Raw genomic sequence first — 12,829 nt, 5'->3', positions numbered from 1 at the left:
CAGAGTAAAACATCCATTTCTCTACTTTAACAATGATGATTTACTGCTGCAAATTAAGAAAAGATTTAGACGGAAATGAAGTAGATTAGAATGTAGCACGTACAATAGGCGTGTGTTAGTCACGAAAAAAAACATGTAGTAGAATTTCAAAATTATGTAATTTAATGAACAACGAAAATTATAGATGGACTTGTGCTGTTAAACTTTAATTTAAAACATGTTCCTTCATTTTTCATTCAACAACTTAATCTTTCGGTGAAGTTTTGAATTCTACTTTTAGAAGAAAGTCTTACTCTATGATAAAGTTAGTCATTCTTTTGTTTCATTCAACTGCACATTCTTTTGTTCCTCTCGGAGTCATAAAAAGAAAAGAAAAAAATAATTTTTTAAAAATTTTTTCAAATCTTCAAATAGACAAAAGTTTTTCACATATTTTACGATAAATTATAATAAAATTTTATACAAATATCTAAAAAACTCACCGTCCAAACTAACGCTATGGCAAATTTATATATTGGAGGTGACATCATTTTCAAATTCGAATTATAATGCCCAGCTGTAAATGAAGCCCGGTCCAATAGGTTTGCCTGGGCTGGCATTACAGCAAGAATAAAAAAAATTAGTGGCATGTGGGTGTTGAAATTGGGCCGACAGTTTGATCTGTAAGTTGGATGGGCTAACATTGTTCCAACAGGAAGGATTAAGGTGCACCTTTCACCGGGTTTTGCATGGTAGTGGGCCATTTTTGCTTAATAAACCCAATGGGTACCAAGCCAGATTTTTGTTTTTGTTGTTATAGTCGAACTTATGACTTAAGTATGTTTAATAAAACTAAAATTTAAACTATGAAATTTGAATTTATTAAATTATTAAATATTAAATTTGAACTATGAAATTTGAACTAAGTTTGTCTAAAAAATTCAATACTACTTAATTAATTAAGATGTTTAATTTTTTATTATCAAATGCATCTGAACATATTAAGATTTAAATTCATTAAATTCAAATACTGAATTGAATTATCAAATATGACATTAGTCTATAAAGCTTCTTTCTACGTCTTGTTTAGGTATGTGGAAAACATTTTGTTTGAAAATCTTTTTTGTATTCTATCCCTACGTCACGCAATCTTTAGATGGTCATGAAACGTGTGGGCCTTAGGGAACACTTATCGATTAAGAGGACAATGCAATTTAGTGCAAAAAACAATTTTTTTTGACTTAGGGATGAGAATTGTTGTCTGACCAAATTCGGGATTTCAGGGGAGGTATTTGTAATTTACCCTATTTATAGAGTGTATATTGCAAGAAGCAACTCTTCCAGTACAAAAGTATCAACAGTTTTTAGCCATTCTAAATTAATTTCCATGACAAAAGCTTCTGGACAGCAAGTTAACATCAACAAATCAGCTGTCTTCTTCAGCAAAAATTCAAGTGAGAGAGAAAGGGATGAGGTGTTGCAGAAACTAGGAGGAATCCAGCAGGTGTCGCAAGGAAAGTACCTGGGCCTACCATTAGTTGTTGGAAGGTCCAAAAATAGTGTGTTCAGGTTTATTAAAGAAAATATGATGTCAAGGATTCAAGGCTGGAAAGGCAAACTACTGGGTAATGCAGGGAAAGAGGTGCTACTTAAATCTGTTGCTTTGGCACTCCCCTCCTATGCTATGTCAGTGTTCAGACTGTCAAAGAGCCTATGCAAAGAGTTAAGCGGGATGATGGCCAGATTCTGGTGGGTAAATGACCAAGGGGAAAAAAGAATGCACTGGAAGAAATGGACTAATATAGCGGAAAGGAAAAAGAACGGGGGTCTTGGGTTTAGGGATTTACTTTGCTTTAATGAAGCCCTACTAGCCAAACAAGCATGGAGGCTAATCACATGTCCCAACTTGTTGGTGAGTAAGGTGATGAAAAACAAGTATTTTCCTAAATCTAATATTTTTGAGTCCAAAGTAAAGGCTGGAGCTTCTTGGATTTGGCAAAGTTTGCACAGCTCATTAGAGTTACTTGAAAGTGGGGTCTAGAAGCAAGTGGGGGATGGTGCATCAGTGGATATTTGGGAGGATAGGTGGGTAGAAAGCTCAAAGACTGGGAAAGTCACCTCTCCAAAACCAGCGGGTTGTCAAACGATCAAGGTCTGCAATTTGATCAAGGGGAAGCAATGGAACAAGGACCTCATCACAGTTCTGTTCTCTAAGGAGGAAGCAGAGGCAATTTTGCAAATACCTCTTAGCTTATTCCAAAAAAAAGACAGATACAAGTGGAGATACACTGCAAATGGGTCCTACTCCACTAAATCCGGATATGGAAGGGCCAAAGACAGAATCAAGGAGATGAATAGACCACAAGTAAACTCTAACACAAACAAAGAAAGGTCCAAGGTATGGAATCAATTGTGGGGACTAAACATCAAGCATAAAATCAAACACTTCTTGTGGAAATGTCTCTATTGCATCCTCCCTACTAACGAGGAAATTTTTAGAAGGATTGGCAAGAGGGATCCTTTATGTAAGAGTTGTGGGGAAGAGCAAGAAACAATTGAACATGCCTTGTTGAAGTGCAAGGCAAGAGAGCAAGCTTAGGCAACCTTTCCTATTTCATGGGACGGCATCAGAGATCATAGTTGGAACTTTTGGAAATGGTGGGAACAGATGCAGCAAGCTAGATCAAGGAATGATGGGAATAAACACATTGAAATCATAGCAAACTTCCTCTGGCAAATCTGGAAGACAAGGAATGAGTGGAATTTTAACCAGGTACTGAAGGAAGGACACCAAGTATCCAAAAAAGCTATGGAGGAATGGATGGAATATGATGAGGCTGGAAGAGATGTTAAGAGGGACAATGAAGAGACCTCCCAACCAGGAGATAGACATCGCATGCTAGTTGGATTAATGGAACAACATAGCAATATCATGTACACAGATGCTGGAATGAGCCAGGTGATAGGTTGCAATTTTATTATTTATTTTATTATTAATTTTCCCTATTACCTGAGTTGATGTGAATTAATTATTAGATTCTACTCACTTTTCGTAATTTATATATATTTCAGGGAGTAGATCAAAAATATCACAATCACTGCTATTTTGACAGTCATTGGGAAAGAAATAAAATAGAAGGCTTGGAAGGGCATTTTTGGAAAAAAGTGACACAAGCCATTTTCGATCATTTTGGCCAAGGGTTCTTTTCTCTAGGAGCCGCCGCAAGGAGCAGGACTATATAGAGGAAAATTGTGCAGAATAAAAGGAGGGTTCGGAGCTTAGCATTAGATTTTTCCTTTTAGGCCTTTGAGTAGGAAACCTCCTGCGGGCATGGCAGGAGCAAAAGAAAACTTAGCTTAGTTTTTGGTTGACTTTTCCTGGCTAGCTATATAGTAGCTATATCTTTTGGTATGTCAGGCGCAATTAGGACCTTTAACTTAGCTTTTGTTTTGGGACTTTCTCCTTTTGATTTTTAGTGGATTCCTCCTACGCATGTCAGGAGCCATTGGAGGACTTCGTCATCTTCTGTATTTTACGTTTTCCTTCGCCAATTGAACGGTTTGAACTTTTCTCAATTAGGGAGATGGCCGCTGCTTTCTTTCCACTTTTGTATGGGCTTTGTTCATCGAACATGAACTAATTTCACCACTTTAGTCAAGGAGCAACGAAGGCTCTGATTCACCTAAAAATTGTGAGATCGATTTAATTTAATCTTTTCCTTTTATTTATTGGTATTCGCATATTCCCTGGTTACAGTGCTTATGATTATTTAGTTGATTGATTGTCTTGGATCCGGATAATTAGTTAATTGGATAATCTATTGTCAATTGGGACGTTAAATCCGTAATTGTTTAATTGTCTCAAAATAGTGATAACTGGCATGATTGGGTTTGTGTCAGGGGAATACGCGGGCTAATCTAAGATAACCCTGGTAGTGCGTTATTTGGTTAGAATAGGACTCCTCTAATACGTAAGGCAATTGGGGAATTAAATTCTACGGGCGTACCTAGAATTATTTCTCAATTAGGGCAGTGATTAACGGGCGTACCTTGATCACCGACACAGTAAGGAGGGGTTAACTGCCATCGCTTGTTTGGTAGTTATAACCTATTTATTGATAAATAATTGGAATTGCCTTTATTTCAATGATCAATTAGGTGCACCATTGCTAAAGTTATTCCTTGGCTAGATCCTTAATTATCACTCATTTGATTTTAGTAAATTGTTATTTAATTTCTAGTTAGCTATTTTATTTTTATTATTTTACTTTTAGTTGAATTGTTTAAATTTTACCCCTGATATAAAAATACCCCCTTGTCACTGTGAATTTGGAAAGGAACAAATACTCCCAGTCCCTGTGGATTCGACCCTGCTTACCACTATCTATAGAAATTTACTTTTAGTTTGAGCAGGTTTTTATTATTGCACAGGCTGACAACCTGTCACCAGGGCAAAGCTAAAGCAGGAGTGGGGATTATTGCTAAAGTTAACAATGGCAGGATACTTGTAACTTGGTCCATCCCACACACAAGAGCCAAAGATGCAGCAGAAATGGAGGCTATAGCCATTCGAACAGCCTTGGGCAAGGCCATAGAGGAAAACATGACATCTTTATTGATTATGTCTGATTGCAAAGCTGTTGTGGATAGAATCAATACAGGATGCCAAGGCCTAACCTCAATGGACATGCTAATTGAAGACATCAGACAGCTGAGTTGTTCCTTTTGGAAATGTACTTTCTTTCACATTAGGAGAGAAATGAATATGTGTAGCCATGGTTTAGCTAAGTTAGCTATTAACCTGATTCAAGAAACTAGGTGGAAGCAATCCTTCCCTGTGTGGCTTAATAGAGAAGCCCACAATGACTTCCTGGCAGTTGCCAGTCTTTTGTAATTCTGCTGTGCAGACATAACCGTAATTATTACTCATATATACAAGTTGACATTTGACAAAAAAAAAAAATTCATTTCCATGACAGGACCCTAGATTTCTCTGTGTGTGATCCAACTCTATGTTGTAATAATAAATAACTTCTTTCTAGTCTCTATGCGTGCTTGGAGAAAAATTTTAAGTCTTGTTCCTTCTTCAATGCATGCATAGAAAATAGCAGTCAAAAAATTACGCTATTGAAACTTCCCCAGAAAATAATAATGCTGTAGTTGAATTTCCATCTTGCAAGACTTGTACCACATTCAAGAGTAGCATCATCCCTCAACTGCTGAAGATTTCCATAAATTGGAACAGCTGAAAATAGGAACTCAATTTGAAAGAAAACTACTATAAGAAAACCTGAGATTGGACTTAATTCGGACACAAAAGTACAAGTCGAAACTTCAACCACTTTTCTCTAGTAAATCTACCATCTTGTTTTTTCCAGTGTTTTGAAAACCGGGCCGACCAGTGGGTTTGACCGATTGAACTGCGAACCGGCCATGGCATCAGTCCGGTTCTATGTTATGGTTGACTTTGTCAGAAAATCGGTCAAACCATAAAAACCGCCGAACCGAATTGAATCGGTGGTTTTTCGGTTTTCAACTTTCCTTCTTTTTTTTTTTTTTTTTTTAGTTTTGCAAAATGCAGCTATCAAGATTCGAACTCTAGAACTTTGTAATAGAAGACCAATGTAGTAACCGTTGCACCATCACATCTTATTAGTTTTGGTTGATAACTTATTTGTATAAAACAAACACTCATATTTCTTTTTTCCATTTTTGTTATATAATCTCATTCTCTCATGACTCTTTCTTTTTAATTTTCAACTCTCTCTCTCTCTCTCTCTATCCTCTTTTCTTTTGTCACCCCCTTTTTAATCAAACCTCTTTATTTTTAATTTATTGATGTTTTCTTCCATTTTTCAATTTTGTTTTTGTCCATTAAATTGAAAAAAGCTAAAAAAAATTTATTTTTCTTTAACCCAAATTATTTAATGCCACAACCACTCACTTTTATCTCATTTTTTGTTTCTTATCAAGTTTGCATTTCTATTTTCAATTCTCTTGACTTCCTTCGAATTCCAAACTTTCTTTTTTAAATTGCAATTTCTAAATCCCAAAACGTAAATTAAAATTTAAGTTCACAATGTCTAAATTCTCATATATATGAATTTTGTATAATTTCAAAATATTGTGATATTTTTGGGTTAGATTTAGATATAATTGAAATTGAGATAAAATTTATTTGTTTTAACCTATAATTTAAAAAATTTATTTTTAAAAATCCAAGTTATTCAAAAATAGTAAACTTTTCATCATATAAAGTATTAAATTAGTCCATTACATGTCTTATTTTGTGCATATATATATTTATATAAATTATTTTTTAAAAAATTCATTGAACCGGGGTTGAACCGGTCCGACTGATTGAACCTCGACCCTTTTACTTCACCGGTTCAATTAACGATCCGATCTTTAAAACATTGTGTTTTTCTTGTTGTCCTTCATGGAAACCTACCAAATCAATGGAGCAGGGAAAAATGGGCTAAGTAAGATTAGAGAAATAATTGACAGATGCTAAAATTTCAAGAAGATTGTGCCGTAGTACACGAATTTCATGTGTACATATCTGATTCATTAGTTTTTTTTTTTTTTTTGGGGAATGATGTGACGATGAACTTATAGTGTACCTAAGACTTTTCCACTTTTTTTTTGACTAGTGCATCATTTATTTTATTAATATTACGACCTTCATTACAAAACTCAAAACAAGTAGGTCAAAGGACTTGAGAGGCGAAACCATGGCATTACTGCTGATGCTGGCTGATTCAAACGGTCAATAAACTTTGTAGTTTTTCTGCTCATGTGGCCATGTTAAAACCGAAATTTGGAGTTGGAGTACAAGCATTTCTAGGATCAAGATATTTTGTCATATACGCACATATGCATGAACAAATTCTACAAAAATGAAAGTGTCTTTGTAAACACTCATCCATTAGTCTTAACTCGAAATCACTGTTTGTATGCATTATGTGCAGTAGTACATGAGCAAGAAAATGTCTAACAATAATTTTTCTCAAGTTATATCTACATTTGAGAAGGAGGTAATTGGTGGTCCTTTCTAGGCTACCAATTAGGGCAGAAGTCAAATTTTGGGTTAAATTAACAGGAAAATTGACTCAAATTTTGGGTTAAAACCGAAATCCCTAAGCTCTCGTCTATTGTTTTCTCAACCATTCTTTTATTTGGATTGATCATTTATTTTGCTTCTTAATGAGTAATTTAAAATCTTTGAGATTTAACTTTTGCAATTTATTAGAATAATTAAATTAAAAAATTAACTCGTTCCTGTGGGTTTGACTTTTAAATTACTTTAAGTGATTTTTATTACTACGATTGACCCAATATACTTGCAGGAATTTGTTAATCAATAAACATACATGTGCAATTTACCTAAATTTGAAAGAAAAGTTGATTGCCAAGTTTCAATAGGACAGAATTGATGCTATTATTGTCTGTTTGTCCTTGTATGTGCATTAGATGCTATCATTCTTGCTTGTGTGCATTAGAATTGATGCTGTTATTATGTGCATTAGATGCTGTTATTGTCAAGTGGTGTATCATAATTTGGGTTGTTGAATTTTTGAAAATCAGATCTACCCAAATCTAGGCCTAAAACTTGACGTCCACAAAGATGAATCTCGGCCGGTTTGGCACCTATGTCCATCCGAATAACTGTAAGAGTACAACTTGTTAACTCCAGTTAAATAAGGGTTGAGAGCAGTACAACTTGAAATTGCAAATTTGTGATGCAAGATGGTTAGGAAGACAATATAGTGGTGAAACAATGTTTAAATAGGTTACTAATGCATATCTAGCCATATTTATGTGACTATTCATTTTTTTTTCCTTTTTATAAAATTATACTAGTATTATTTTCTAACACTGCGCTTGATACCCAGTATTCCAAACATCATACTCTCCATATAAACAATAGTTGTAAGAAGTGCACACCTAACTCACTCACTATATAAGTAATTTGCCTTGCCTCAATTGCCTGAAGAACTAGAATCGTAATGATTTTATTTTTTAGTTCAAGAAAAGATTTCGTGTCTTATAAGAGGAAAGGAAGAAAGGGGAGACTTCCCTAATTAATGTTTCTTATTAGCTGTGTTTGGTTTGTGATTTTAAGAGCTTAAGGCTCTAATCATAATGGCTCTACATAATTCAATATGCATTGTGCGTGATCACATATACACGACAAGATTAGGATCAAAGCAAAATGTTTCATTTACAACAATTGACAAATTAAGTTATCGTAGAATAAATAGACAACAATACGCAGACTCGAGAAGATAAAAAATGTCTTATCAATTATTTTTCAAGTGCACTTTTCAAATACTAGTTATGCGTTGTAATATTTATCATCAATTTTTGATGGTATTATAATTGAGATGGGTTGCATCGATCAGTATCAACCTTTTAAATAATTATGACTCTCCTTCTCAGAATGAGTTTTAATTAGCTAGAACTCAAGGACAGGTTGTGTGGCCATTTTCAAACCATAATGAGAATCTAGTAAGAAGTTAAACTACAGGGGAGGTATTTGTAATTTATCCTATTTATAGAGTGTGGCATATTGCAAGAAGCAATTCTTCCAGGACAAAAGTATCAACAGTTTTTAGCCATTCTAAATTCAATTCCATGACAGCACCCCAGATTTCTGTGTGTGATACAACTGGTTTTGAATAGTGTCTATATTGTAATAATAAATATCTTCTTTCTAGTCTCTACGCGGCCCTGGAGAAAAATTTTGAAGTCTTGTTCCTTCTTCAATGCATGCAGAGAAAATAGCAGTCAAAAATTTACGCTATTGAAACTTCCCCAGAAAATAATAATGCTCAAGAGCAGTGTCATCACTCACCTGCTGAAGATTTCCATAAATTGGAATTGCTGAGAATAGGAACTCAATTTGAAAGAAAACTACTATAAGAAAATCTGAGATTGGACTTAATTCGGACACAAAAAGACAAGTCGAAACTTCAACCACTTCTTTCTAGTAAATCTACAAACTTGTGTATATAGTCATGAAGAAGAACGTACTACTGCTATTTCCCCCATTGGAGTTGGACTCTCCTTGCTAAGTTATGTTTTAGCTAACTTAGCCATGACCACCACAAACGTTACCACTGATCAATTAGCACTTGTTGATTTGAGAGATAAAATCACTTCAGATCCGCATCAAATTCTGGCAAAAAACTGGTCCCTTGCAACCCAGTTTGTAACTGGAGAGGGGTCACTTGGGTCTTACTGGCACAATTCCTCCCCAACTGGGAAATCTGTCCTTTCTAGTGTCGCTGGATATGAGCTGGAACAACTTCCAAGGAGAACTTCCCCATGAATTGACCCATTTGCGCAGGCTGCGGGTCCTTAATCTCACCGACAACAAGCTAGGTGGATCTATTCCCTCTTGGGTCGGTTCCTTGCAAAAACTTCATTACTTTTCTCTCAAGAACAACAGCTTTGCAGGTTCTATCCCGCCTTCTATCTCCAACATGTCCAACCTAGAGAGACTAATTCTGTCAATTGAAAACTTTAACCGTGAACTACAATCAGCTTTCAGGTCCTTTGCCGGTGGAGATGATCAATATTTCCTCATTGGAGACTGTCTTTTGAAGGTAATAGCCTATCTGGAAGTCTTACGGTCAGCATGTGCCTAAATCTTCAAAGACTCGCGCGGCTCGACTTGGCTTCAACGCGTTTGCTGGCGTCCTGCCGGCACAATTGACACAATGTTCGAAACTCCAAAACCTGTCGATCTATAGCAACAAATTTAGTGGAGTGATACCAGAAGGATTTGGGAACTTGACGATGCTCGACGAACTGGATCTTGGCTCCAACGAATTAAGCGGTACCATCCTAGCTTTTTGTATTCTGAGAAATTATTTGAAGTCATTATTTTGCTGTTCCTGTGCCAACATTATTTAATCAGACTGTATTAGGTTTCAAATTCATCCACTGCATTAACATTTGTAAACGTCACAAGTCTACAGGTTCAATTCCGCCAAAGCTTGGACACCTAAAGCTTATGGAATTACTCAGTTTGAGCAACAATAGCCTAACTGGTTCTATACCAACTCAAATATTCAACATCTCTTCACTACAAGTGCTGGACCTTATGAACAATAGTTTTTCGGGGAATATTCCATCAACTGTTGGTTATGGATTGATAAACCTTGAGGAGCTTTATCTCAATGTGAATAAGTTTGATGGAGTGATACCAGACTCGATCTCCAATGTATCTCAATTGAGTATTTTACAATTGGCCGGAAACAAATTCAGTGGTCCAATTCCCAATTCTCTTGGGGATCTAAGGCTTCTAACTAGTCTAGATCTCGCTGGAAATCATCTGACAACTGAACCTTCGTCAACAGAATTGAGCTTCATCAGTCACTTGACAAATTGCAGTTATCTAAAAGATTTATCAATCGGTGACAATCCATTGCATGGTTTTCTGCCAATATCTGTGGGGAATCTTTCAACTTCTTTGGAAAGACTATATGCATATAGTTGTGAAATCAAGGGGAAAATTCCAGAAGAAATTGGGAACTTGAGCAATCTATGGATTTTGAGTCTACGTGGAAATCAGTTGAGTGGATCCATTCCTCTGGCAATCAAAGGTTTGCAAAATCTCCAAGTTCTATATTTTGAAGATAACCAATTGGGTGGTTCTGTTCCAGAGTGTCTTTGTGGCTTAAACAGCTTATACGCATTATATCTAGACCAAAATCAACTTCAGGTGGTCAATACCTCGGTTGGAACTTAAGCAATATTACTTCTTTGGGGGAAGTTAACTTCGGTTGGAACTTATTAAACTCGAGCATACCTGCTAGTTTGTGTAACCTCAATAATCTCTTGGCCTTGAATCTGTCATCTAATGCTTTGACTGGCTCCCTGCCTCAAGAAATTCAAAATTTGCAGGCATTAGCGGATCTGGATTTATCAAGAAATCACCTTAATGGGAAAGTTCCAAGTTCAATTGGGGGTTTGGAAAGATTAGCCAGCCTTTCTTTAGCACACAATAGACTTGAAGGAACTATACCAGAGTCACTCCGTCATATGTTAAGCTTGGAAATTCTGGACCTATCCAATAATAATCTCTCAGGTCCAATCCCAAAGTCCTTGGAGACACTTTTATATCTCAGATACATTAATCTATCTTTCAACCACTTGACAGGAGAAATTCCCTCTAGTGGTCCTTTCAAGACCTTCACATACGAATCATTCATGTGTAATGATGACTTGTGTGGTGCTCAAAGATTTCATGTTCCTCCTTGTAGTTCTCCTCGGATTCACAGTCGAAAGAAAATACTCCAAATATCAGGCATTGTATCAAGTATTGCAGCAATTGTAATTGCTGCAATCATGGTAATTTTATTTCTGAGATGCCGAAGGAAGGATGAAACTTCAAGAAATACCGATTTATCCATGGGAGTGCCTAAATGGATTTCGTATTATGACCTTGTTCAAGCAACCGATGGTTATGATGAAAGCAATTTACTTGGCAAAGGAAGTTTTGGATCTGTATATAAAGGTACTCTAACAGATGGGACACTTGTTGCTGTGAAAGTTTTCTCTTTGCTAGTAGAAATTACTTCTAAGAGTTTTGATACAGAATGTGAAGTACTGCACAACCTTCGCCATAGAAACCTAACTAAAGTGATTGGTAGTTGCTCTAACCTGGACTTCAAAGCCTTGGTGGTTGATTATATGTCAAATGGGAGCCTTGAGAATTTGTTGTACTCCAATGACCATTGCTTGGATTTAGTGCAAAGAATAAGCATAATGGTGGATGTTGCTTCGGCATTGGAATATCTCCATTTTGGTTATGTAACACCGGTGGTTCATTGTGATTTGAAGCCTAGCAATTTATTGCTGGATGAAAACATGATTGCTCATGTAAGTGATTTTGGTATCACAAAGTTTCTGGATGAAGGCAATAGTGTTCTGCATACCGAGACTCTTGCAACGCTTGGATACATGGCACCAGGTTGAACATGTTTGACTTCTTTTTATTTGATTTTATATTTGTTTTGTATATGAATTATTTGTCAATTGATTTCTTTTCAGTTGATTTTCCGTTTAACTGTGATAGATTGTCCTTATCTTGTAGAATATGGACTTGAAGGGCTGGTGTCAACGAGAATTGATGTATATAGTTTTGGCATAGTTCTGATGGAAACATTTTCAAGAATGAAGCCGAGTGATGAAATGTTCAGTGAAGATTTGAGCCTGAAGAGTTGGATTGTAAAATCTCTACCCACTGCAACTATCATTTCAATGATCTTCAATTTGGCTTTAAGTTGCAGCACTGAGTGCCGACAGGATCGGATGAATATGAAAGACGTCTTGGCAGCGCTCAAGAAGATAAAGCGCCAACTTGACACTTTATCAGATACTTCAGCACGAAAGCATGTTCTTACAACTTAATCCCACAAAACAAGATCGTTCTAATTAAATAATCTTTACAATATCTTGTGTTGCAGGATGACATCAAGATTTGAAACATGAAGGACAAATAAATTTCATTGTCCAAGTTCTATTCAGATTACCTATTGCCAGAATTCTGTATGGTTAGTTCCCACCAAATCGCTTTCCTTACTTCCCTGTTTCTGTATAATTCTGCATCCTTTTGTATAATTCTGTATGGTTTTTCATGAATACATCTTTTAATCACATTTTTATCTTACGTACATGATAGGGTATAATTTGTTAGTATTTTTATTATTAATTTGCCCTTCTATCCCTGACAAATATTGTGTTAATTGCTGATATTTACTCATATTTGGTATTTGGAATCAATTTCAGTAATGAAGCAGAAAATTACCAAAAAGGAGGGACTTGCTCCATAAGTGGG

At 35.8% G+C, this 12,829-nt stretch overlaps 2 protein-coding genes across 2 annotated transcripts; both read left to right on the top strand.

Annotated features, from left to right (window-relative positions):
- Positions 1-1,366: 1,366 nt before the first annotated feature.
- Positions 1,367-4,873, top strand: LOC113770308. The gene is made up of 5 exons (XM_027314727.1): positions 1,367-1,900; positions 2,021-2,377; positions 2,648-2,938; positions 3,480-3,538; positions 4,411-4,873. Exons 1-5 carry the CDS (start codon positions 1,367-1,369, stop codon positions 4,871-4,873), a joined length of 1,704 nt encoding a protein of 567 aa, XP_027170528.1.
- A 4,402-nt stretch (positions 4,874-9,275) lies between these two features.
- On the top strand, positions 9,276-11,752 carry LOC113770307 (receptor kinase-like protein Xa21). Its single transcript, XM_027314726.1, has 4 exons — positions 9,276-9,590; positions 9,905-10,592; positions 10,712-11,595; positions 11,741-11,752. Exons 1-4 carry the CDS (start codon positions 9,276-9,278, stop codon positions 11,750-11,752), a joined length of 1,899 nt encoding a protein of 632 aa, XP_027170527.1.
- The last annotated feature ends 1,077 nt before the right edge of the window (positions 11,753-12,829 follow it).

This window comes from Coffea eugenioides, chromosome 5, assembly GCF_003713205.1.
Source record: "Coffea eugenioides isolate CCC68of chromosome 5, Ceug_1.0, whole genome shotgun sequence".
In the NCBI taxonomy this organism is placed as follows: Eukaryota; Viridiplantae; Streptophyta; class Magnoliopsida; order Gentianales; family Rubiaceae; genus Coffea; species Coffea eugenioides.
Note: the sequence above shows the minus strand (reverse complement) of the source record. Positions and strands in the feature narration are given on the sequence as shown.

What these genes read in the sequence shown, in the direction of transcription:
- LOC113770308 (XM_027314727.1), top strand. Translation starts at nt 1,367, where the DNA reads ATGACAAAAGCTTCTGGACAGCAAGTTAACATCAACAAATCAGCTGTC. An exon ending in CAAACAAAGAAAGGTCCAAG is followed by an intron (nt 2,378 to 2,647) that starts GTATGGAATCAA and finishes TGGTGGGAACAG; the next exon opens with ATGCAGCAAGCTAGATCAAG. An exon ending in CAGATGCTGGAATGAGCCAG is followed by an intron (nt 2,939 to 3,479) that starts GTGATAGGTTGC and finishes TACGCATGTCAG; the next exon opens with GAGCCATTGGAGGACTTCGT.
- LOC113770307 (XM_027314726.1), top strand. Translation starts at nt 9,276, where the DNA reads ATGAGCTGGAACAACTTCCAAGGAGAACTTCCCCATGAATTGACCCAT. An exon ending in TTGGAGACTGTCTTTTGAAG is followed by an intron (nt 9,591 to 9,904) that starts GTAATAGCCTAT and finishes TTATTTAATCAG; the next exon opens with ACTGTATTAGGTTTCAAATT. An exon ending in CATTCCTCTGGCAATCAAAG is followed by an intron (nt 10,593 to 10,711) that starts GTTTGCAAAATC and finishes AATCAACTTCAG; the next exon opens with GTGGTCAATACCTCGGTTGG.